The 25,793-nt window shown below is 40.9% G+C and overlaps 1 protein-coding gene across 4 annotated transcripts in view; it reads left to right on the forward strand.

The window, feature by feature from the left end:
• Positions 1 to 25,793, forward strand: part of PRDM10 (PR/SET domain 10) — a 92,757-nt gene that overhangs the window by 56,828 nt on the left and 10,136 nt on the right. For all 4 annotated transcript variants that reach the window (XM_073239481.1, XM_073239479.1, XM_073239480.1 and 1 more), the window contains 12 exons: positions 1,558 to 1,675; positions 5,570 to 5,699; positions 6,196 to 6,438; positions 11,471 to 11,818; positions 13,228 to 13,383; positions 17,351 to 17,530; positions 18,424 to 18,534; positions 19,514 to 19,714; positions 20,379 to 20,522; positions 20,952 to 21,122; positions 22,373 to 22,510; positions 24,775 to 24,946. In XM_073239481.1, the coding sequence (XP_073095582.1) occupies positions 1,558 to 1,675; positions 5,570 to 5,699; positions 6,196 to 6,438; positions 11,471 to 11,818; positions 13,228 to 13,383; positions 17,351 to 17,530; positions 18,424 to 18,534; positions 19,514 to 19,714; positions 20,379 to 20,522; positions 20,952 to 21,122; positions 22,373 to 22,510; positions 24,775 to 24,946 (2,112 nt within the window). The remainder of the gene's footprint in view (positions 1 to 1,557; positions 1,676 to 5,569; positions 5,700 to 6,195; positions 6,439 to 11,470; positions 11,819 to 13,227; positions 13,384 to 17,350; positions 17,531 to 18,423; positions 18,535 to 19,513; positions 19,715 to 20,378; positions 20,523 to 20,951; positions 21,123 to 22,372; positions 22,511 to 24,774; positions 24,947 to 25,793) is intronic.

Raw genomic sequence — 25,793 nt, forward strand, 5'->3', positions numbered from 1 at the left:
TGTGACCAGGACCCTGGAAGTCTTCTTCCAATTCTTGTGCCTTCTTCCAATTCCCAACTCCACTCCCAAGTGCAACTAATCTCCTGACTTCCAATGCCCTAGGTACAATATGCTCATTGCTGAACTTCATATAGAGTTATCTGATATGTACACTTTTGGTGTCTGGTAATCTTATGCTCAATACCATGTTTTTGAGATTCATCCTTATTGTTGTGTATTACTGAAACTTGCTCATTCTCATTGCTACTTGTATTGTATCATATAAGTGTGCCACAGTTTATTTATCTATTTTACTGTAGATAGGAATTTAGGTTGTGCAATGCAGTGTGATTCTAACTTCCTGGATTTTGGTTATATTTCACAGGTGAAGGGCAGAGTCTTCCACAAGGCTCTCCTCACTTCAGACACCATCTGCAAGCTTTGGGTTCTCACACCACCTACACTTCTGACCAACTTGTTACAATTTAGGGAGTTCCCACTACCCCCTTAGGCTTAATAATTCACTAGAATGACTCACAGAGCTCTATATTTATGATTATAGTTTTATTACAAAGGACACACAGCAGGACCAGCCAAATGAAGAGACACATAGGGCGAAGTTTGGGAGGGTCTCAAGTGTGAAGTTTCCATGTCCTTAAGCCATATCATGTCCCTGGCACACTGATGTGTGATCACCAACCAGGCAGGCTCACCTGAGCTTTGGTGTCCAGAGTTTTTATTGTGGCATCATCAGGTAGGCATGACTGATTGAGTCATTGGCGATGGGAGTGAACTTGCTCCCCATTTTCTGCTCCCTTCCCTGGCTGTAGCACCTGGCTCGAAGCCCCAACCCTGTAATCGGATGGTTGAGTATTTTGGCAGAGCCAGCCCTCATCCTGAGTCATCTCATTAGCATAAACCCAGGTATGATCACGGACCACCATGCATCACAAAGACACTCCTGTTATTTGGGAAATTCCAAAGATGTAGAGGTTATTTCCCAGGAACCAGGGACAAAAGTCCAGCCAAATTCTTTATTATACAACAGGGTTGTTTCCAGTTTTGGGCTATTAGGCAGAATGCAGCTGCGAACATTCTCCTACATGCCTTTTAGTGAACATATGTATGTACTTCTGTTGGGTATATATCTAGGAGTAGAATTGCTGGGTCATAGGATGTGCATGTAATCTAAATATTTTGTTAAAGTGATTATACTGGGCATTGATTTTCAAGTTATTTGTGATAAAATGTACCCTCAGATTATGAGACTTAGATCTGAATCCTTGGTTTTCTGAGTGAGGATTAACATTGTAGCACTTTCTTTCCAGTGTGATAAGGCTGCCTGTGTGTGTAGGGGGAGGGGCGGGGGGAAAGTTTAGTATGATGGTGTTTGTTCCATTGATCCTACATGAATATATCAGAAAATAAGATCCTAAAAGTGACTGGGTCAAACTTTAGCCTTTGATTTTATAACAAAACAGTAATGCAAAGAGCAGACACTGCTTGTTTATTAACGCACTGGGCTTTGGTGTTTCATTGGTGTCACTGGCCTTTATGATTTCTCCCCTGTGACTGCAGTTCTTCGAGAGCAAGAGAAGAATTGGCCCTGCTATGAATGTAACCGCCGGTTTGTAAGCTCGGAGCAGTTGCAACAGCATCTCAATTCTCATGATGAGAAACTAGATGTGTTTAGCAGGTATAATGAGGGGGAAGGTTTCATAAACTTAGTTTTTAAAGGTCCAGAGTCATTTCTATATTGTTTGTAAACTAATGAATGTTTTTCTGTGTATGTGTGTGTGTGTGTCTGTGTGTACACAGGTAACCATATACAGCTGCTGAGGGAATTTACCTGTCATTCTCCCCACCGCGCTCCTCATTTACTATTTCTCTTTTCTGTTACAACCAATACTTAGCAAGAGGAGAGCCTGCCACCTTAGTTAGAGCTTCCCTAACTAGATATTCTGAATAGGAATTCTTGAGGTGGCATACACCATTGAAATAATCTGCATCTCTAATTTTCAAACTTTTTGCAGGATTCTTTCATCAAGCTAAATCCTATGTTTAGTTCCACTATGTAAAGAAGATAGATGGGAGAGAATCATATAGGATGGGGTAGGTAGGAGCCAGATCAGGTGGGCTTTATGAGTAATGGTAAGAAATTTAGATTTTAAATGTAATAAATCTTTAAGGGGTTCTGATCAGGGTTTATTGTGATGTCATTATATTTTTAAACATCACTCTGGATAAAAATAAAAATATCGCATTAGCTTACACTGGAGTAAAAGTGAAGACAGGGACTCTAGTTAGAAGCTATTTCAACAGTTCATATGAAGAATGACTGTGGTTTGGAATAGGGTCATACCAATGGAACAGATATAGGGCTGCCAACTTTTATAGGATTGATTTGAAAAGAGAGGAGATGGTGTGAAACGGCATTTAGAGAAGTGGGAAAATAAATGTTCTAGGGAAGTACAGTATGATTTCTTGAAACACTAATTGCTCACTTGAGGTTCTTGGTCATGGAATTAAAATGAGACCACTAGCATAGCTGTGTGTCATTTTCCAGCTCCATTTATTGCAAGAGTGCCTTTGTAGAGCGGGCAGGGAATTGGGTTGCACAGTGTGTGGCTTTACCAAGTGCACACAACATAGTAAGAGTGTTTAGGCATCAGTGGGGATGGAAATCAAGAGCATATGCATGGCAGCAATTGCAATGAATAGCTTTGGGGTTTATGTGTGGAGGAAGGGGAGGGAAAAGGCCAAGGGGATGGAGGACTTCAAACAGGTGGCAGAGGATTGGACTGGAGGGGTAGTGGGATGGAAGGATTGTTGATCCAGGTGTGAGGGGAAGTGAGCTAGACAGGAGATAGTATCACAGTGAACAGTGCGTGAAGGGGGGGCAGGGTCACAGGATTTCTGCCCTTACTGAGAATGGCCAGGCCCAGGGTGTGACCATGGGAGTAAATGTCTGAGGCGGTGCAAGACACAGAGAGAGTTAACTAAGTCACTCCCTCCTGGGTATCCCTAAAACTGGTCATGGCTCCATTCTAGCACTTTCTATGAGATACTGCAACTTGGTTTATATACCTGCAGCTCTGCTAGGTTCTGAGGGTAAAATCTGTCTCACGTAACTTGCTAACTTTAGTGCCTAGCTTAGTGAGTGACACATTGAAGATAAAAGTGTTTGCTAGTCAACTGTTAAAAGAAATTTGAGACACAGGAAAATTTGAACTTTGACTAGATTTTATAATACTGAGCAACTATCAGTTTCCTTTTTTTTTTAAGTGTGATAGTGGTATTGTGTGTATGTGTGTGTGTATATGTATAAAAGTCCTTACATTTTAGAGACACATACTGAAACATTTACAGATGAAATTCCTGGGATTTACATCAAAATAATCCAATAGGTATGTGTAGGGGAAGTAGTGGGGTTATAGATGGAATAAAATTGGCTAAGAGTTGATAAGTATTAAAATTAGACAGTGGAACCTTGGGCTTATTATGGTATTCTCTACATTTGCCCAGGTAGAATTTTCTGAATAAAGAACCTTTTAAAAGCTCTTGGAAAAATATACAATTTTTGTTAAATTGTTAGAATAAAGCTTGGCCTGATGAATTTTATATGATTTCCCACACATATCTTCTAAAAGACTTTTTAATGACTTACTTTCTGAATTCCTTTTAGTAAGCAATTTTTGTGTGTTAGAAATCTATTTAAGGGGATAAAATTTATTTGATGTTTATCAGGCATGTTATGGAAAGTTGTTTTGAAATTTATTCTGACCTCCCAGAGGCTTATAGTAAAACAAGGAAGTTTTTCTGAATCTAGCCACATTTTTGGAAGGATACAAGGTGAAGCAAGGGGCAGAGAAGGAAAGAATGGAAACTGGTTTCCAGGGACACTGTAGCTTTGTGTGTTATGCCTGGTTTGTATTTCTCACATCATTTCAGAGATGTGTTTGTGCTTTCAGAATTTTTAGTAACAAAGTGGTGTCAGAACTTTGAATTGTTGTTTTTTTTTTGAGAGGGCATCTCTCATATTTATTGATCAAATGGTTGTTAACAACAATAAAATTCTGTATAGGGGACTCAATGCACAATCATTAATCAACCCCAGGCCTAATTCTCAACAGTCTCCAATCTTCTGAAGCATAACGAACAAGGTCTTACATGGTGAACAAGTTCTTACATAGTGAATAAGTTCTTACATGGTGAACAGTGCAAGGGCAGTCATCACAGAAACTTTTGGTTTTGATCACACATCATGAACTATACACAATCAAGTCAGATATGATTATTCATTTGATTTTTATACTTGATTTATATGTGAATCCCACATTTCTCCCTTATTATTATTATTATTATTATTTTAAATAAAATGCTGAAGTGGTAGGTAGATGCAAGATAAAGGTAGAAAACATAGTTTAGTGCTGTAAGAGGGCAAATGTAGATGATCAGGTGTGTGCCTGTAGACTAAGTATTAATCCAAGCTAGACAAGGGCAACAAAACATCCACAGATGCAGAAGATTTCTCTAAAAACAGGGGGGGTGAGGTTCTAAGCCTCACCTCTGTTGATCCCCAGTTTCTCACCTGATGGCCCCCCTGCAACTGTGCCTGTCTTAGGTTGTTCCTCCCTTGAGGAATCTTACCCGTCTCTGGTTAACCAGTCATGTTCCGGGGCCATACAGGGAAATGTAAAGTTGGTAAGTGAGAGAGAAGCAATATTCTTTGAAAAGCTTAGCTTTTGACTTCTTTGCAGATTTATGCCCTGTGGCTTCTATGCCCAGCATTTGTCTTGAGGTATCTTTACCACTTGGAAGAATTATGATACTCAGTAATTTTCGATATGAGGCACGAATTCTACTAAAGGGTTGTAATTAGGAAGGAAGAAGAAAAGCTATAGGAGTAGCAGATGGAAGATAACATGGGAAGATTGATTATTTCTTTGACATATCTTCCTGTAGAGTAACATAAGCATGTATATGTTTTAACAAACTACTAATTAAATTGCGTACACACATTAACAGAATAGGAATACAGATACATAACAAAAGCAGACCTACAATTACCAGCCATATCCAGTGAAACCAAGAAAACCAGTTAGGTACCCTAGGCATTTGTGAAAACTTATCAATGATATGATGGATATTGTCTAACTGAATTTGAATAGTTTGAGAAAAATCAGACAAATTAAAGCAACACCTTCCTGGGAACTGTTCACATCCCATATGTTCTTTTAACAGTAGATAGTCTATAGTCGCACGATTTTGGAGCACTGCAACTCGCACTTCTCCTAATTCTTGGTTGAGTCCCGACAATATAGATTCAGTGAAATAGAACTTTGAATTTTTATAGCTCCTTTTTTTTTCTGAAAAATTTAAGACATCCCTCTGAGGTACAGAGATGGCAAAGTTGAGGAACTTACAAAGCATATATTGTCAAAACAATGGTTTCCATTAGAAAAACGAATCAGGAAAAATAAAGTGAGAGGAAATCAAGATTTGGAGTTAATCAGGATCATTTAGGGAAATATTTGTTGTGTAGTATTATGTAACCGTGACCATTTATAACCCAATCTCTTGTCCCCAGAACGAGAGGCAGAGGAAGGGGACGAGGCAAGAGGCGATTTGGCCCGGGTCGACGGCCAGGGCGTCCTCCAAAATTTATCCGCTTGGAAATAGCCAGCGAAAATGGGGAAAAGTGTGATGACGGGACGCAGGTACTGGGGGAGGGAACGCGCGCCCCCTGCGTGCTTGCTGAGAGGGCTGTCTTACTGGATTTGAGTGCGAACACCTGCCAGAGGCTGAGCGTCCTGTCCAGTCAGCGCTTTGCTGCCTGCTTACTAAGGCGTGGCTAGAGAAAGGCAAAAAGGAGTGTCTTTTCAAATGTTACTTAACAACAAAACCCAACTTGGCTGCCCTAAAGATTTGAGATAGTCCAGAGATATTACTGGGGACTCTGTTCACTTTGTTTAAACACTTAAAATGATAATATTCTGGAAGAGTCCTGTCACAGGCTTTTCCCCATCAATTGATCTGGAATAGCTCATGGTTTTTATATTCTGTGCATAGTTACCTAATTAATTTTCCCAGAAGGAGAATATATTTTCTGAGTGTATTAAAAAATAAGCAGCCATTCTTAATCTTAGCTAATGACCCTTCCAGCACTACCCTCTACCTAGGTAGGGAAGTAATTCCTGGTTATTGCCATTCCAGGACTTGCTGCATTTTTCCACCAAGGAGCAGTTTGACGAGGCTGAGCCAGCTACTCTGAATGGGCTGGATCAGCCAGAGCAGACCACTCTCCCAATCCCTCAGCTGCCACAGGAAACCCAATCTGCTCTGGAGCATGAGCCGGAGACTCACAGCTTACATCTGCAGCCTCAGCACGAGGAGACTGTGCTGCCCACCCAGAGCACCCTGACGGCTGACGACATGCGCAGGGCCAAACGTATCCGGGTAAGTGGGAAGCAGAGCGCCTCGCTACTTACTGCCTTTCTCCAGCCAACCAGCTTTTTAGGGGCTATGTTTTCCAGCCTGTTCATCACCCACTTTCAAATCAATCCCCTTATTTTGGAGGAAAGTATGAACTATTTCTCAGTGTCTTTGTGTGCCATGGCTGGAATGACTGGTCCTAGATTCTTTCTGTTTAGTAGTGACATAGAAGCCTGGTTTGGGCAGCTTCTGGACTAGTATAGTTAAAGCAGCATAGCTCTCTGGATCCCTAAACTCACAGATTGGATATGGAGAAATAACATACTTAATTATAATAATTGTTTGCATTTAAGCCAGGCTAATCTATGCCTAATCATAGCTCTTGAGTTAATGTTGGAGAACTGAATTTTTTTATCTACAGTTTCCAAGGGGAGACTGGCAAAGTCATTACTCATCAAGGGAGAGGGACTCGTGTCCCAGTTGACACGGCAGGTATAGTCCACACACTGGCACAGCTAGAAGTTAACTTCCAGGTTAGGGAGTAGGTCAGCATCTCACCTGCACGGCCTGCTTCTTGACTTTGGGCCACATGGTTGCAGGGTCTGCCTGGTCTCCAGGCCACACATGCTTTCTCTTATTTTGTGGACAGCATTTGAGTCTGAGTTAGGAGCTGCAGGGGATACATGTAGAGAACAATATGGTTTTGTAGGATAAGTGCCTGTGTTGACAATTTACATCCAGAAAACAATCACTTAAACCCGTGTGTTGGCAGCAGGGCACAAAAAGACTTTTATCAGTACTTTATGTGTGTATAAAAGAGCTTTTCTGTGTAACTTCCCAGGCTTTATAATTTCTAACAGGATGATCATTTTAGCTTGTATTTCTATTGGTCTTCTTACTTGCCTATAGGCTAGAAGGGACCTTGAAAAATAGTCTAGTCCATTCCTTCATGTAAAAATACATTTAAACATTGATAGCTATAAATAGCATTGAAGGGTTCTCAGCACTCTGAGGCTAACCTTTGTGAAGGTCCTATAGTAGAAACAATCCTGTGGCTCCATATATATTATTTCAAAAGGATATATAACCATACATAAATAAGGCAGAAAGCTATGAATGAATGCCTTCCTTCCCATCCACCTTCTATATTATTTCCTAATCTGCATTTCATACTCTTGCCCTATTACTGTTTTTTCTGCTTTGGCCATTCTGAGTTTTCATTAAGTCCAGAGAAATTGCTTACTAGATTTAGTTTTTTTGAAGGAAAATACATAAGTCCACATGTGTAGTGAAGTTGTGGATATATATAACATAGTCTAGCTGTCATTGCACTTGTGTTCTTGAATGGGTTACTGGTTTAGGTACAAGCTTCTTTGTGTCAAAGCAAAAGCCACGTACATGTGGCTTCTGGTGGTCAGTCTTAGTTGAGCTAGTTTTTTTTTTTCCTCGTGAACATTCTAAAAAGTAGGGCTATGTATTTTTTCATCTTTTCTATCCAGATTGGTAATGACCAACTGAAGGGAAGTCTTCCAATCCCATTGGTAATGTAACTATTTTTCTCTCCTCTAATGCTGCCTGCTCAGCTGGAGCTGCAGGTAGGTTTGTTTCCTGTGTTTCACATAACAGAATGTTATTTAAGTGTTTGCCTGACCTGCTCTTCTTTGCAACCTGTACTTACTAAATCCCGGTGGAAACTACAGTTTGGTTGCTATAGTAAATGCAAATTCGTTCATGAAAAATAACTTATTTTCAAGTAGATTAATAAGTAAATTGTGGGCTGCAGAGTCCTCAAACACAGGATGAAGGGTAGGACTAAGAGATCTCCAAGGTCCCTTCCAGCTCTAGAACAGTTTGAGTGACTTATGGAATGGTACCCTTTTCTAACTACATTCAGCACTGTGTGAAGGACACAACAGCATTCGCACTCCATCCCCTAGGAGTTACAGTCTAATTAGGGAGACATGTTAATGTAAGGTGGTTTATAGTTAGTGCTAAATGCAGAAGTGTAGCCTGTAATTGCTTCAGGAACTTGGAGATGTGAGGGGCTAAAGAAAGATGAAGGAGTCAGGGCATAGTTCATGGAGAATTGGCCCTTGAAAGAGAGACAGGAAGAAGGTAGACAGTTGCAGAGGGAGGCAGCCATAAGATCAGAGCCAGGGCACTGGCATGGGCTTGTATGGTTAGGGGCAGTGCATGCACTAGCCTGATGTTAATGTGGGGTTTCAGTTGAAGGATAGTGGAGGGTGAGGTATGTTGTGTGGGGCTAGCCCACCAAAGGCTTGGAAAGCTGGGGAGGAAATGGGCCAGAGAAAAGTTGGTAAAAAAAAAAAAGTCAACAAACATGAAAGATTTATTTTTAGTGTCAGGATCAAAATAATATGAAAATTGATCAGTAACTTAGATTCCTTTAGCTATTAATATCAAACTTCAGAAACATTTAATTGTCATTGTCTAAAGAGAATCTCTTGTCTCAGAATTCATTTCAGTGTGAGTTGACTCCCTCATCACAGATTTTAGAAAAGACATCACTTGGCACCCTTTGAATAGCTCATGTACTGTATAGTATGGTGTGGTTGACTGATGGCCACTCGGGGATCAGAAGATCCATAATGGACCCATCTGTGCTGCCTCCACCATTTTCAGTTTCTTCTAGAAATGTGTACTAGCTGTAGCTTTGAACTATAGAAGATACCTTAGAAGAAAAATGGCAAGTGGGTGAAGGGCTGGGAACAGTTTCAGCACTTACACTACCTTGTAATATGAGGATTACATTAGGATCATTAAATCAGAAAAATCCGATCTAGTTTGTGAGTACTTAAACAATATTCAGGGCTCCATGGAAATTAAAAAGATGATAAGAACAAGGTTTGTAGATAGAACTAAGAAAGTGGAGCCAGGTGGGCTAGGTGGCTGTTTGGTTTAAATCAAGTGTCTGAGGACACTCATACTAATCAGAAATGACAGAAGACTTGTGAGCAAAATGGGCCAAAACAAAACTGAGTCCTAGATTTGGCACCCCTGGAGAAACGTAATCCCTGGTGGGACCAAGATTGATTGTTTTACATTGTGTCTGCCCTTGGAAACTTTGTTGAACTTGGATCAAGGAAATGACTCTTACACGCAAAAACACTCCAAATCTTGAATTCGTAAACCCCAGGACAGCACTTGTTTATTTGCAGTATTTCCATAAGGCTTTGAAAGTAGCCAAATCATGAGATCTTTTATGTAGAATAAGTATCTGTCCAGATAGAGTACAAAGATAAGTAACTGCTAAGCAACTGCTAAGCAGGAAAATGAAGTGCAAGAAAGCTCTGTGGCTAATTGAAAAGGTCTATTCTTAAAGCTCTCTGCAGGTCTATAGAAAAGATCTTGAAATATTTATTTTTGATTTTCATATGAAATACATTGCATTCATTCTCAAACTTTTATTGAACTCTTCCTGTGAGCTAAGCTATTTTTTAAGAATCTAGATACAAAGGAGAGTAAAATAAGGTACAACCCTGAAGCAGACCCAGTCAACTTGGAAAGGCAACAGAATTCCTAAATATCTACTCAAAATAAATGAGTAGGTAAAATATCTCTCCTAGCCCTGTTTGAGCAGCCCAGAGATGGAAGTTTTCTGTTACATAGTAACTAAGTTCAGAATTTTCACTAAATGAAAAATTATTATTTTGTTTTTCCCTTAAATGCTTATTTCACATTAAATTTATTTAGAAGTTGCTGCTTGTAAGTAAATTGAAGTTAAGGGTATAAGCATTGTTCATTGGACTTCTTCCATTGCCCAAATAATGCATTCTGATTTCCATTAATCATTCAATTGCTATTCCTGTTCTAGTGACCTAAGCATACCCAGTCACGGATTTATTTTTTTGAGGGATTTCTTTTTTCCCTCCTTGCTATCTAGAGCTTTCCTGCTGGTGTTCTGAGAAACTTATGAATGAGTCTTCGTAATAGTATAACTAAAACACTGATTCTGTATTCTCTGTAAGTTGATTCTGCTAATCTGCTCAGTGGAGCATGAGTTTCCCAATAGTAGCCGTGAATTTGCACTGAGTATCCAGTCTGTCACTTGGATTCCCCATAACAACTGCATGAATTGACAAGATAGCTAATCAGCATTAGAAGTGTTATCTGTGACAAAAAGGAAAAAGAAAAAAGAGCAAAACTGACTGGCCTAGACAGGAAACAAAGTGATAAGCTTAATTTTGTTAGCATGGCATTCTAACCAATGGAACTAACTAGCTACATTGAGAACTTATCCTTTGCATTTTCTAAGTAGGAAGTGATTAAATGCACATATTACATTTATGATATGTGCTCATGTGTCTCATCTCCTGAGCAAACATGTTTACATAAATCTGTATCCTTTGTTTCTCTTCCAGTTCTTTTTCTTAAGATATGATTCACATACCATAAAATTCACCCTTTCATAGTGGTTTTTAGAATATTCCCAAAGTTGTTTAATGATCACCACTATCTAATTCCAAAGCATTTTCATCACCCTCTGAAGAAAGCTCCTATCCACTGCCTCCTTTCCCCAGTCCCTGGCAAGTGCTACACTCAGTTCTTTTTTTTTATCTTTTTTTTTTTTTGCTAAACATTTTAATCAAGCTTTAAATTCTTTTTTGAAGGACTTCCACAAATAACATTTGGCTGGCTTGCTCCAAGCTCATTCATGCATGTGTGACTTATCCCAAGTCATTTCTTCTGAATTTTCACTTTATATTCCGCTCTATTCTAGGATTTGTTTTATTATAAAAGTCCTCTACGGGGAATACTTTTTTGAATGCTACTTCAGTCTTTTCAAAAGAAAAGATGCATACATAGGCATAAAACAAAACACAAAAAAGTTTGTCTTTTCAAGATAAACTTCTTTGGGCATGGCTTCATTTTTAAAGTTTTCACCAGAAAAACCTTCTTTCAACTGTGTGTCTTAGAGTTTAATGTCTATGGAAAGTGTGTGATTGCAAATATCATCCTCTTTCTCTGTAAATATGCAAGCCACTTGTACATGTGATTTTCTCACTAAATAATCCTATTTGTGTGTGTCTTTCAGAATGCAGCTCTTCAGCATCTGTTTATTCGGAAGTCCTTCCGGCCCTTTAAATGTTTGCAGTGTGGAAAGGCCTTCCGTGAAAAGGACAAACTGGACCAGCACTTGCGCTTCCACGGGCGGGAGGGGAACTGCCCCTTGACCTGCGATCTCTGCAACAAGGGCTTCATCAGCAGCTCCTCCTTAGAGAGTCACATGAAGCTCCATTCAGACCAGAAGACTTACTCTTGCATTTTTTGCCCAGAATCCTTTGACCGCCTTGATTTGTTGAAAGATCACGTGGCCATTCATATTAATGATGGCTACTTTACCTGCCCAACTTGTAAGAAACGGTTCCCAGATTTTATCCAGGTGAGTGTCTACTGTTGAGATTCTCATATACTTCCTTCTTTGGTAAAAGAAACTTCGATCTTTGGAAAATCGAGACTGCCTACCTTTCTTTCATCCTTTCTTTAAAACAGCTTTATAGTTGAGGATGCTGTTTCTTCAATCGACCGTTAATTGTTCACATCAGACATTGGCATTTAAACGTTTAAGTTGTATTATAAGTAAATTCCCAGATCTGGTTATGATTTTTAAAATCACTTTGTTAATCCTTGCCTATACCCACTACTCAAAATTAGAGTCCATAGTAGACATACTCCCATTTCCTGGTCTGGAAACATTTCTTCCTACCACTGTAGTTTCCTGTCTTGTTTTACTAAGGTCATGCATTTTGGAAGAAAACAAAGAAGTTGGTATATAATACATTTTTTGTTTCAAGCACTGACCTTCTTCCCTGTACTATATTCTGGAGCAAAATGAGGATCAATTCCAGAATATTCATGATTTCATTTGGACTTCAAGTGATGATATTGTTCTATGCTAGCCAGTAAATAATTACATCTAAATATTTGGTAAAATACTCTCTTTATTTTAAATTACCAAAGCAAAAGGAGACTAGGATTTAGTCATAGTTTTGCTAGTGTCTTGGTAATTTTCTCACTTCACACAAACAATTAGAGAAGTTCTTTATGGCAGAATATAATGGCAAAAAAGACTCCAAAAATAATGAAGCAAAATGTCTAATAAAATAGTTTTATAGGACTCACTACCTAGCTCCCATACATAGATCCTCTTCATTGGATATTTATGGCAAAGATGGTTCAGAAGTTGTTTTCCTTTATTTATTTAAGTTATCTAAAAGTACAGGGAATGAGTTCCAATTAAGGGGAAATGATGCTGATGTTGTAGTGTTCTCATAAATGGGTAATGTGTTTTATATCACCCGAGTCTTGTCTTTAATTCTTCAGAACCTAATTTTATAGAAAGATATAAAAGGACCAATTACTAACAGGGGCTAAATTGCTTCTAATTACGTTGGAAACAGAAAAAGTGAGAAAGAATTATTTTCTGTCTTCCCATAGATAATTTTTAGCAAGATTTATTTAAATCCAAAGTAACTTGGCTTTTAATCTTAAAAAAAAAAGGAAAATAGGTTGCATGTGATCAGCACTTTGACTAAGCAGGCACTCCTTCCTCCATTTCAAGTCCTACGAGAGGTTAAGATCTGTAAGGATTTCTGGCTTCTTGTTTTGTCCTTCGTGACGGGGCTCTTTTGTGTTTCTGAGGCCAGTTATCAATCACCGCGGACTGGATTACACTGCCAGGTGGATGAAAACTCATAGTAATGCGCCTGGCTCCCTCTGGCGCTGATAAGCTGCCATTTGTTATTTCCTTTGGTGTCTAGCGCCCCTGACTTTTTCTGTCTTCACTGCCAGGTGAAAAAACACGTGCGAAGCTTCCACTCAGAAAAGATCTACCAGTGTACAGAGTGCGACAAGGCCTTCTGTCGTCCAGACAAACTGCGACTCCATATGCTTCGACATTCAGACCGCAAAGATTTCCTGTGCTCTACATGTGGGAAACAGTTTAAAGTATGTAAGCACTGCGTAGTTTAAGGTTGTTCTCATGGCCCCTGTGATTATGTCAGTCTAAGGATAAGTGCTGCCATCAGTTTTATCACCTCCTTACAAAGAACTGGACTTGAGATGCATTTTGTGTCTCATGTTTGATTTAGTTATTATGACAAAATTAAGGAAAGAGCACACTTTAACTTCCCCAAATAATTCAAATGGAGTAGTAATGTATCTCCAATAAGAATCCAAATGTGTAATGAGTAGAACTAAATTTCCATGAGGAATTCTAAGAGAACTTTCCATTTACTTACCAAATCAAGAGATTTCTACTGAGCACTTATTAAGTGTCAGAGCTGGATAATTGTGCTCTGAAGGTTACAGAACTGTCATTTAAGGGAGGTGAGAAATCTATAGAACATTGAGAGGGCTTAGATTACTTTGGGGAATGTTAATGACTTCAAAAATTAAAATAAAAAATAATATCAATAACCGGCCTGGAATTTAGAAGAAGCAAAGGAAAAACTCATGGGGAATTCGGAGATAAGAGTTAAACAAAAAAATATGAAAATAATAAAATATGCTTCACTGGAAGTCATATGATTTTTGCAAAGATGTCACTGAGAGAAACTCTTCTGAATGTGATTGTAAGTCACGCTGTCATCAAAACTGGAAAAGAATCAGAAATGGATTGAGGAGGGGAAATAATTTTAACAGGATGTATTTATATAGAATATGGAGACATGAAAGAGAAATAGAAAGTGAATTTCAAAGTTTAAGTTGGTATGTTACAGAATATCATCTTGTTGGCTTTCAATATATAGCAGCATGATTTGGAACTCTGTAGAGAACACAAATGTGAAAAGTATAAATGGGTGTAGGTTTTTTTCTGTTTGTTAATTCAAAACAAACAAGCAAAGCATTATGTCCAAAAGGATTCCTGTCTTGTGACGTGAACTGGTTGGCTATACATCCAACATTTTTTAATTGTCTATTTTGTGCCAGATATCATTTTAACAATAGGTCTATAAAAAACCTTTCTGCTTCCTTTTTCCCCTTTATTTTTTCTTTCTTTATTTTTTTTTCATTTTCCCCTTTATTTTCATCCAATATTAGACATGATTCAATCAGAGAAGCAAAACCACTATGAGTATTATGGAATAAGGGATTTCCTTATAGTAATAAGAGCTTGATTACAGAAGAAGATAGATAAGTAAGGGTCTGGCAGAAGGATCAGAGGAAACTCTCTAACCCTTGAGAAGCCCTGGTCTGGGTGGATGGGGGGAAGTTTCCTGGGGTTCTGGGAACCCACATGCCTCCAAACGCAGGGTGGGCCCATGAAAGAGAGCAGGTTGCTGCCCGCAGTGGGCATGGAGTTGGCTGGCAGGGTTGGTGTGAGGGAAGGGAACCAGTGGCCAAGTGGGAAGAGCGAGGATAAGCCGGGCTGTGCCGGCACCTCTGTGCCCAACCCCTGGAGTGTCACGGCCACATTTCCACTTTCCAGTCTGCCTGGAGTCTGTCTCTCAGCTAAGTCTAACTTGGAACTGCACTTGGCAGGGGGCCCACGTAAATGTAGTTCCCCTTAGCCACATTTAACACAGTACAAAACCGCCACACACTTTCAATCCATTTTTCAGACTATAATCAGAGTAATTTTTCTGGAGGATAAATCTAACATCATGTGCCTTTTGAAAAACTCTTTAATAGCTTTTTGCATAGACAGATTCTAAAGTGTTTATTGCTTAAAAGGCACTATAAGACCTGGCTCCCTGTTACCTCTCCATTTCCCCTTGCCCTTTGGTTCTCTGTCTGTACTGAACTGCTCAGGGTTACCTAAGTGTGGCATACTGTCTCTCCTGGGACCTTTGCATTTCCTCTCTTCCCTGCCCTCTGCTTGAGTCAAACTTACAAACTCTATTATCGTTCCACTGAGCTGATGTCACTTCATGTGGGAGCATTTCTGGATCTCCCTGCACTGGGTTAAGTGCTTCTCCTATGTATTCCCATAGGACCTTTTACTTGCGGCCCTGTCATAGCACCTGCTGTAATTTATCAGAATTGTCCTACTAACTCTAAGCTCTGTGAGGGCAGCATATGTAGACAAGGTAGGACCTTCTCACTTGAAGTAGCTCATAACTGAATGGAAAAATTAGACATGGACATTAGAAAATGATTGTCACTAGAAGGAGAAAATGCTATGAGAAGGGTAAGTCTGATTTGGGGCATAGGGAAGAACAAATGCAAAACACCTTATTCATACATAAGGTGACACTTCTGAAGTCACTAAAGGGTGGGGAAGGGGTTAGCCTGCTAGAAGAAGGGATAGGATGAGGCACGAGGGAGGGATAAAGATACACCAAGCAGAGGGGGCCGCAGGGGCTTGGTGAGACCCCGTTCAGATGGTGAGGGTTAGAGTGGGTGGAGGCCATGGTAAGAGGCCAAGGTGAGATGAAGTCAGAGAAGAGAATTAAGCCAGCTCGTTATGCTAGGTACTTAGACTTTTGGTAAAATGAGCCCATGGCATTCTAGAACTGGGTCTAAGCTCAGGCCCAGGCAGTGGGCATGGAGGAGAGGGCCCACATTCAAGACAGGGTTGGAGGCAGAATAGACGGGATCCATGTCTGTATGAAAGGGTGGAGAGTGAACATCAAGGACCTGCAACTGGTAGCTTGGGAGGCCAGATACTTGGGAAAACTACTGATATGGGAGTAAGCCTGGGGCAGGGGAAGGAACCGGGGTAATGAATTTGCTTTTGGAGCTGTTAGGCTGGAAAGGCCTTGAGGAGATTTGCATTAGACAGACATGTCTGTCCCCATATGAGTAGCCCAGCCTAATATTAGCATTTGCAGTATTAGCATTGGGATTTATACAATGATTCAGTTAAGATAAATTGGCCCGCTGAAAGGGAATAGGTGAGGAGAAATTAGTGAATATTGGTGCTTAGGAAAAAGTAGAAATGCAACAGAAGCCTGAGGTGGTGAGCTTTAGCATTGCATCTGGACTAAAGAGAAAAGCTGTTACGTGTAGGACAGTGTTTTTAATCCAGATTTTACTGCAGAGTGGGAAGCTGTGAAATCCTCTCCTGGGCTTTCCAGGAATGGGGGTGGGTGGGGTAGGAAGAAAGAGCAGTTGGATCGTACACCTTATATTAGAAGGAGGAGGGAGGTGGAGGGCCTAGCACTGGAATTCTGAACTCAGCATGGTTGCTGATACTTGGTGGGCACTCAAGAAATGTTACCAAGTAAATGTGCTGAAAATGAAGTGGTTAGATAAATGTCCCCGTGCTAAAATATGGGAAGAACTGGTCCAGTAGAAAGATTAAAAATCTTTGTATGACCAATAGCAGTTTAATCATATATCCAAACCCTGGAAAGGGAGCTAGCATTTTGTGGAATTTGTATTTTTTCAGTATGGGCTCTGCTTAATTTTCTCTCTGTGGACTCACAGCGACATGTACCACTAGATTAAATCATCAGATTAAGAGCTGTGACCTAGAAGACGTGCTCCATCCATAGTGGACAGTGTAATTGTTCACTTGAACTTCTAAATCCATAAGATGAGTGATACTTAAATTCATTTGGGATGTAGAGGAATAACATTATGTTTGCTAAAACATATGAGAATTTGAGTAAACTCATGGTTTTGTAAATCCAGTATAACCTACCATTTATTATCAATTTGTTTTGTAGTGCTAAAACCAAACTTAATCCATCATCCCTTGATCTCCTCTACAAAATGTAAAGTTTTTATTATCAAAAATCAGTGTGTAGCTTTCAAACTGAACGGTCATTTTAAACCAAGGCTCAGTGAACAGAATAGTTTCCACTCTGCCATGCCCCTGGCTGCTCCAGCACCCCAGTTGATGGAATGCATCTTGGTCTGTTGTGGTTACTGCTAACTTACTCATTTTCTTTTTAATCCCTTCATTTAAAAAATTTCTACCCCTACTCCCCATGCCCCTGCGTTTTCCAAAATTCTCTCTAAATAGCGGAAAGACAAACTACGGGAGCATATGCAGAGGATGCATAACCCTGAGAGGGAGGCCAAGAAAGCTGACCGTGTTGGCCGATCCAAGACGTTCAAGCCTCGTATCACATCCACCGACTACGACAGCTTCACGTTCAAGTGCCGTCTGTGCATGATGGGCTTCCGGAGGCGAGGCATGCTGGTCAGTGCCAATCAGCTGCCACTCCCAACGTGCTCCAAACCCACCTGCTTCATCTGTGGGATGGGTTTTGTCCATGGCTAGGGGAGAAAACGGAGGCAAACAGTTCCCAGTTTGGTGTTCCTTCTGTCCAGCTGCCCCTGCCCTCTGTGTCACAGGTCTTTTCTGGTGACCTCTTGAAAGGCTTTTTCTGTCACTTTCATTGCTAGTTTTCTTTTACTTTAGCCTCTGAAACCTCTGCTTTTGTCATATTTTATTTCCCTCTTCTCTTGCATTCCTGAGCATACTTTCAGTGGGATCTTTGCCTTCTCCCCAATTATTCCCTTAAATGCCTCTCTTTTCCAGATATGAAACAGCAATAGAAGGAAACTTTCCATCACAGCAGGGTATGTGCACCCAGGTTAGGTGAACCATCAGCATAACTGATTCACTGCTCTCACTTCATTTTGACTTTATTGCAGTTTTTGCAAAATACATTTCTGCCAGGAGCTAAAGTCATAGAACATTAAAATTCAGGATCTTTGTATCTCACTTAATGTCTGCAGCAAGGCTGCAGCACTAAATAATAAAAGACAGGTGTGTAGCAGGAGAATTCACTAAAGAAATTCGTGCTAGAGTAATTTTCCTTTTTCCAACAGCAGTCCTATCAAAGACTGAATGGTGTTCACAGTGACCCAGTTCACCTTCAGCAGTTTGCCGAATTACGTTCACTTCTGTTAGCAGTGACTGTTAATACCTGGTGTCACATGGGCCCAGTGATGCTGGGGCTGGCCCAGTGCCTTTTTGTTATGGGGCACAGCTTGAGCAAATTCCAGCTTCTGGGGGTCACTATCAGAGGCATTTTGCTTCTGTTTGTAATAGGGATTCTTTTTCTCATTTGCTTTTTTTCCCCTTAGGTAAATCACTTATCAAAGAGGCACCCAGACATGAAGATAGAAGAGGTGCCAGAGCTAACTCTACCCATCATAAAACCCAACCGGGATTACTTCTGTCAGTACTGTGATAAGGTAGAGGAGCCTGTCCGCACTAGGGTGCCCTCTGGGAGCCCTGCTTACAGTACTTTGTCTGCGTGTATAAATAAATGCTGGGATCTTTCAGTCACCCTTAACAGCTGGTTCCCTGTCTCTCAGTAGTTTTCCATTCAGACAAGAAGGGGCTATAAGTGCAGCCTCATTTTAAGCCAATTTTTTTTTTCTTCAGAATTGGTTGACTTTGTTTTTCTTGTTTGTTCCTTCTCTGTGATTTTTGTTACAAAAGAAAAGGCTTATTACCAAGCACTATGAATTCATCTTAAATTCCTAAGCTCTAAAATGAGTTTATCATCCTCCTTGTAAAATATTCAGGAGATTTTGGATTTCTAGAAGACTGAGTAGGATGTGAAAAAGTTTTGTGAGGGATTACTCTATTTGTACTATTCTGTGCTTAATTTTCTGGCAGTTACAAAAAAAACAGAAATAGAAACAGAATATATATTTTTTGTTTCATTTGTAGTATTGTTTCCTTTATACAATGTAGCCATACCATCTTAAAAATAAGAAACATTCTTAAAGCATAGATTCACCACTATAGGAACTAGTTGCTAATCAAACTTTCCATTTTGGAGGATTCTTTCGCATTTAGTAGTCAACTACATACATCATATGAAAGCTTTCACGGACAGGCCAGAGAATGAATGAACTGGCCTTAGAAACAATTCTCTTTCTATGATTGTATATCCATCCTTTAAACTTTAGGGTGAAGGGTATTTATTATTAGTATTTTAGATATATCAATTCAAGGAAGATGTCTAGCATTATCTATATTATATGCTTATTCTACCTTATGTTATATCCCTATTATCCTTTAGTATATCTATTAATGTATTTTATTTTGGGCTACCTGAATGCCTTTTCTCATTTTCTGGTAATGAAATTGTTAGATAGTTTGTTTTAAAGCAAGAAAGTGTAACTGTATACCGTTTTGATGACAAAGCATTCGAAATTGCAGGTTTATAAAAGTGCCAGCAAGCGAAAAGCTCATATTCTGAAGAACCATCCTGGAGCTGAGCTCCCACCCAGCATTCGGAAACTCCGCCCTGCAGGCCCTGGGGAACCAGACCCCATGCTGAGCACCCACACCCAGCTCACAGGCACAATAGCCACCCCTCCTGTCTGCTGTCCTCACTGCTCCAAACAGTACAGCAGCAAGGTATGGGAAAGGCTCTGACCCCCTGGACTGAGGCTGTTCACCGAATCTCGCAAGAGAAGATGGCTTCCCAATCTGCTCTGATGGTGGGGGACTGACGGAGGCGTTTTCCTAGTTCATCTGGCTAAGAGCTGTTTGTTGGGGACAGTGGCAGTAAACACGGAGGGGGCAGAGAATATGGGAGACTTTCCCCAGGGTTATTGCCATCGCTAGCCCAAGCACTAGATTGGTTTCCTTTTTCCTTGGCCTAATAGGGGTCTCACATTTGAATATTCTATGCTCATACTTTATGAGCTCAGGGTTACAGAAGTGCTATGTAGGAACTGAAAAGATAGTTCTTGAAAAGGGGGTCATTTTTTCTGGGAGGCTTGTGATTGATTGCTGTTAGGGATTGGTGGGACTGGGCGATGCGCGAGGTATTCTGACCTTGCCTGATAGTTTGGGGTCACATGAGTCTTTCACTTCTTTTCAGCCTCTTCTTTTTTCCCTTTCATAGCATTGTGCGGCTTCTGGGAGACACAGAGTCAGTGTTGCTCTTGTTTGTTTGATGTTTTTTTTAAGGCATAACATCAAAGACTTTAGGAACCTTTGGAGGGTTTGCATTTGAGATAGAATTGAAAATAACTAACTGTAGTAGTTATTCTTGTTTTTTGCCATAATTTTTCAGACCAAGATGGTACAACACATTCGAAAGAAGCACCCAGAGTTTGCTCAGCTCCCTAACACCTTACACACACCCCTGACAACAGCTGTGATCAGCGCTACTCCAGCAGTTCTAACTACAGACAGTGCTACTGGGGAGACGGTGGTGGTGAGTGCGTGCCTGGTCTCTCCCACAGTGCCCACCATAGCTTTCCGTGCCAAAGCCATGTCTATCTTGTTATTTTATTGTCTGCAAACATAACCCTTTATCCTTTGGTTTTCTATAAAAGGCATTAGGTTTATAATTGGGTCTCCTGGTCGATGCTTTCCAAAGCTCTCTGTATAAGGGGAAGCAAGAAATCTTCATTGCTGCTTGTTTGCTGCAAGATTGTCAGAACCTCTAGGGTAACCCAGTGGGCCTGACACAGACAGACAGATATAGATGTATAGGTAATCTTCCACCATCTTGACAACTTTGAGCTCAGAGCTAATTTGCAGTTGCATGATCCATCAGTGAGACAAACTAAATTTTTGTAGCATATGAGGGCACTGAAATAGCTACAAGCAGTAGTGTTCCAACTAACATTTTTTTTTCTAGACAACGGACCTGCTCACCCAAGCCATGACAGAACTGTCCCAGACCTTAACAACAGATTACCGCACACCACAAGGGGACTACCAGAGAATCCAGTATATTCCTGTGTCACAGTCCACATCTGGTCTTCAGCAACCTCAGCACATACAGCTTCAAGTGGTACAAGTGGCTCCGGTACTGTACTGCATTTATTTCTCTTTGCCTTCATGATACCATATGGCCACTAGCCAATATGGCAGCTGGGGTCAACAGAAGTACCCACTTCTCAGAGCTGGAGTTGGACCCTTCACATTGTGCTTCTGCAGTGTAAGTTCTGAGTCTAAGGCAGTCGTAAAACTTCCCCCCTCCAATCTATCAATGACTCTGACCTAGCCAGGTAAGAGATTTCTTGCTAGAAGACTGAAGATTTTAGGCTCCAGCATGGGTTGTCATCCTGTGCATTTCAGGTCAGTCCTAGTGTGAATTCTTTCTGAGCCTCTTCTGAAACCTGATCCTTGAGCACCCAGGTTAACCACTTGGTGAGGAGCCACTTGATAAGTCCCTACTTGTGCATCACATGGCTTGTATCAGCAGGAGGTTGTAAAGAATGATTTCGAATTTTGAATATCTGTCAGTACTGATACTTAGTTCCTTCTATCAGATACTTAGGAGCTCATTCTTACTGATGAGGGAGCTCAAAGAAGGAATCCTCCCAGAACTATTGTTTCAGTTAACTAGGCTGAGGAAGTGTACTCAAGGCACAAATGAACAAACTTGTTGCTTTGAAATAAGCTGGTCTCTGAAAATTTAAAACAAATACCAGCGCAGGAAATTGGAAGTTGCCCTCATCATTGACTGTTGTTTATCTTGTGTTTCTTATGGCGGCGTGGGGGGGGGGAGTTCTTAATTTTAGGCTTTGGAGGAATCTATGAATCCTTGAAGTTACCTGTAAATATGATGTGTATATACATTATTCTGGAAAAAGGGTCTGTACTTTAGCCAGATTTTCAAAGATGTCTGATATATAAAAGGTTAGAAAGCACAGTTCTAGTGGGCTAATGACAACCTAAAAACAAATTCTCTTCTTTGATCTCTTTTAACTAATAAAGGGTAGGTCACTAAATATATCTGAAATTTAAGGGAAAAGGATTTTTGGTTCCTGAGAGCTTCTCATTCAGCTTGTGACTAGGGGCTGTATTCCCTCTACTTTCTTCTCTTCCAGAATTAAACAGCGTTAGTGTCTTATGCTTTATAAGCATAATTCTAAAAACTGATTTTCCTCTACTGTTTATCAGCTTGGCTTAGGCATGGGTTCTCTGGGAGAGAAGCACTAGATCAGAAAGTCCACCTGTTCTCCTGTTGGGATATTATTTTAACTAAACTTTGTCTCTGAAAGGATTTCCCTTTACCTTAATCAATGTGTGCTCGGCTTCTGCCCGCTCCAGGCCACTTCCCCCCATCAGTCCCAGCAGTCCACGGTGGACGTCGGCCAGCTCCACGACCCTCAGGCCTACACCCAGCACGCCATTCAGGTGCAGCACATCCAAGTCACCGAGCCCACTGTGTCCGCCCCGGCTTCCCAGGTGTGTCTCAGAGACATTCACAGAGGTTCATGGCACCTTAGGGACCCTGAGGAGTTAATAAGAGTGAAGAGATACAGTCTTATCTTTAGCCCTAGTCTCCCTGACTGTTGAAATGATACCATTATTTTTGGACCTTAATTAAAGAGTCTTACCTGTGCCTCCAATTTTTGTATTGGTATTGTGGTCACACCTGCATGAGCTTCCCCTGCCCAGGTGGAGCCCTGTGATCTGATATCCTAGCGATAACCTTAGCCTTTGCTTCCTCTTTTGAAGGGTTATATGGTAGTATGCAACTGCTAAGCTATGTCTATTATTTTGCAAGTGACTTTATGAGATACTATTGTGTTTGTGTGATAGATTCTATTTTTGAGATAGAATAGCTCCATCCATCCAAAAAATATGTGTTAAGTTCTTGCATTGTATGAAACTTTTCAATGTCCTACCCTGAAGGAGCTTAGAGTCTAGTAGGGTGATAACACATGCGTACAGGTAAATAGGTTAGGAAATGAAGGCATCTGAACCATAAAGGACACATGTAGGCCCACCTCTGATATTCACAGGTTCCAGGACAAGAGCATAAATGAAGTCCTACATGCCTTATGTCTAAGTAGTTAAAGTTTTCAAGTCAAGTTAACAAACCATTAAATAAAATATGGTTTGTCTTCCTACTTGACACATATACTTTTGTAATGACAACATTGAAAAATATATGTAAAGTAACAATTGATACTAAATAACATGGATATTGCCAATTCAAAATTAATTGCATTTTTTTGCCAAACGCAAGGGTGGCATCGGCAGCTGCCAGGCCGGGGTGAAGCGGGAGAAAGGATTTCTCCCACCTGTGCTGGCTCCAGGCCCCATTCAGTTGCTGTGGAAATCCATAGGTTAACATGCATTTTTTTCCACCTTCCTATTTCTTGTGGTGCTTTGGGGTGGGGGGCTCTGTTGCCTGCCACCTGATTGGCCCTCCACTCCTAGCCAGAGGGTTCCCATTACTTCCCCCATTCTGAGATGGGCAGCCTCTATCTAAGAGGGGCCCCGAGTTTCCCACCCCCACCTGCATCACACTTTTAAGTTTCTCAAAGGAGCCAGAGCCTGGAGGGCTAGGAGGGACCCCTCCAAGTTCCTTGTTGGAAGTAGTGGCACAGGGACAACCTTCCCCAAGACTGCTGTCCTTTCCTTCTTACCCAGGCTCCATCACAGGGCCTTGTGTTTAACCACGTGGACATCTGGACTCCCATGTCTTAGCTTCTTCCACCCTTGCAAATAGTGGTCCCATTTGGCCATCCCTCTGTCCCAGGTGCCTAAATACTGTTAGAGGAGCTCACATCCAGAAGACCAGACCCTGTGGAGGAGAGACCCAGGGAAGAGACTTGGGCAGGTTCTGGAAGTGGGTGTAGGGCCATTTCCACAGGAGGTGGGAGGGCTCTGGGCCCCAAAGTGTGGCTAAAAGGGATATGGTTCCATGTGGCCTTATGTGAGGAGGAACACAGCTGGTTAAGGATGACCAAGATCCCTGCAGGGGTTCCTCTTGCCTGGGTCTAAGCAGAATGTGTCCATAGAGGTTAAGCATGGGAGTTTCAAAGAGGGAAAGATTATATTTACAGGGGATCAGGGATATTTTTGTAGAAGAAGTGGTGTCTGAATTAAGTCTTGAAGGAGGGGTGTGATTTTGACAAGGTAGTTGGGGAAGGCATTATGAGTAAAGACACAGAGGTGGGAAATTGTGGTATATTTATAGAAAACTGTTTATAGGAAATGATATTTAGAAAAAAAGTTGGGAAGGTAGTTTGAACAGGAGTATGGAGGGTGTGAATGGCAGCCGATGGTGTAGACAGGAGTAAGCCTCTCTGCTGGATATTGGCATGTACACTTGTTTTTATTCATTGTGCTTCCAAGGGATGACTCTGAGTCCTACTTCAGTTTGTGTTACAGATTAGCCTTCTGACATAGGCAAGTTATTCAGCCTCTCAATTTTTCTTGGCCTTATGTAATGAATATAATTGTACTTTTGTTCATTTGTCTTTCTAGAAAGCTATTGAAATTAGTGTTTGAATACTCTTATACATAACCCTTTGAACACTAATTAAGATTTCATAGTTATGATCTCTGTTCATGAATTCTATTCTAATTTAAAATATTATTATTTTTGCAGTGATACTTCAGTATTGTAATTCATGTTAGCCTGATTAATCTTATTCATGAGTCTGAACATACTGGAAATCCATAATTTTCTACCCTTGCTTTCCCTCTCTCTCCAGGTATCTGGGCAGCCACTGAGTCCCTCCTCCCAGCAGTCTCCGCAGGGGCTCAGCCCCTCGCACATACAGGGCAGCACCTCTGCTCAGGGCCAGGCTCTCCAGCAGCAGTCCCAGGGTTCCTCTGTCCAACACACGTACCTGCCCAACACCTGGAATTCCTTCCGTGGCTATTGTAAGCAAGAACCGGGCATAATGTCATAGGGAGTCTGCAGCCATTGGCCATAATTTCATCAGCTTTATAATAGGTTTTCTGGATTAAAGGATGATTGGCCATTTTCTACACTCTGAAGTGCATGTTCTTGAATGAGTTTCATGACAAAATTCAAGGCAGCGTTGTGATCTCAGAGAGCCACCTGTTTCAGAGACACCAGGAGTACTGCTAGAAGAAGTAGGCAGGTGGTTTAAATAGTAAAATAGATGGATGTAGGATATGTGGATGATAATGATTCATCTCTTCCACCAATATTGACTGAATACCTATATATCAGTCACTGGGCTAGATTCTGGGTATACAAAGGATGGCACTGACATTCAAATCAGTAATACCACATGAAAGTAATGTTAGCTAGCTTTCATGAAGATCTCACTGGGCCAGGAATGATTCTAAACCAGATGTATATCACAATCAGGATTCACAGCAACCTATGAGATAAGTACAACTGTTATTTGCATTTTACAGACAAGACAGTTTAGAGACAGAGTGTCTGGCCCCAGGAACATAGCGAGTAAATGGAGGATTGGAAACCTAGGCAATCTGGCTCCAGAGCTTACACTCAGAACCACCCCCTCTACTGCCTCTCCTAGTAAGATAGTCTTTGGCTCAAAGAGATCATTATCTAGTAGAGAGAGATACATGAGTAGTTTCTTTCAAACCCTGAGGTTAGTGCTATATGAGCATTTAAAAGGCTGGTGGCCAGAGGCCAGAGCAGATAACAGTTTTGGTAGGAGTAACAGGCTTGGGTTTGAGCTGGAAGGTATGAGACTTTATGACTGAAGAGGTGGAAGGAACAGGAATAGAG

The sequence above is a fragment of the Manis javanica genome, chromosome 6 (assembly GCF_040802235.1).
Source record: "Manis javanica isolate MJ-LG chromosome 6, MJ_LKY, whole genome shotgun sequence".
NCBI lineage: Eukaryota > Metazoa > Chordata > Mammalia > Pholidota > Manidae > Manis > Manis javanica.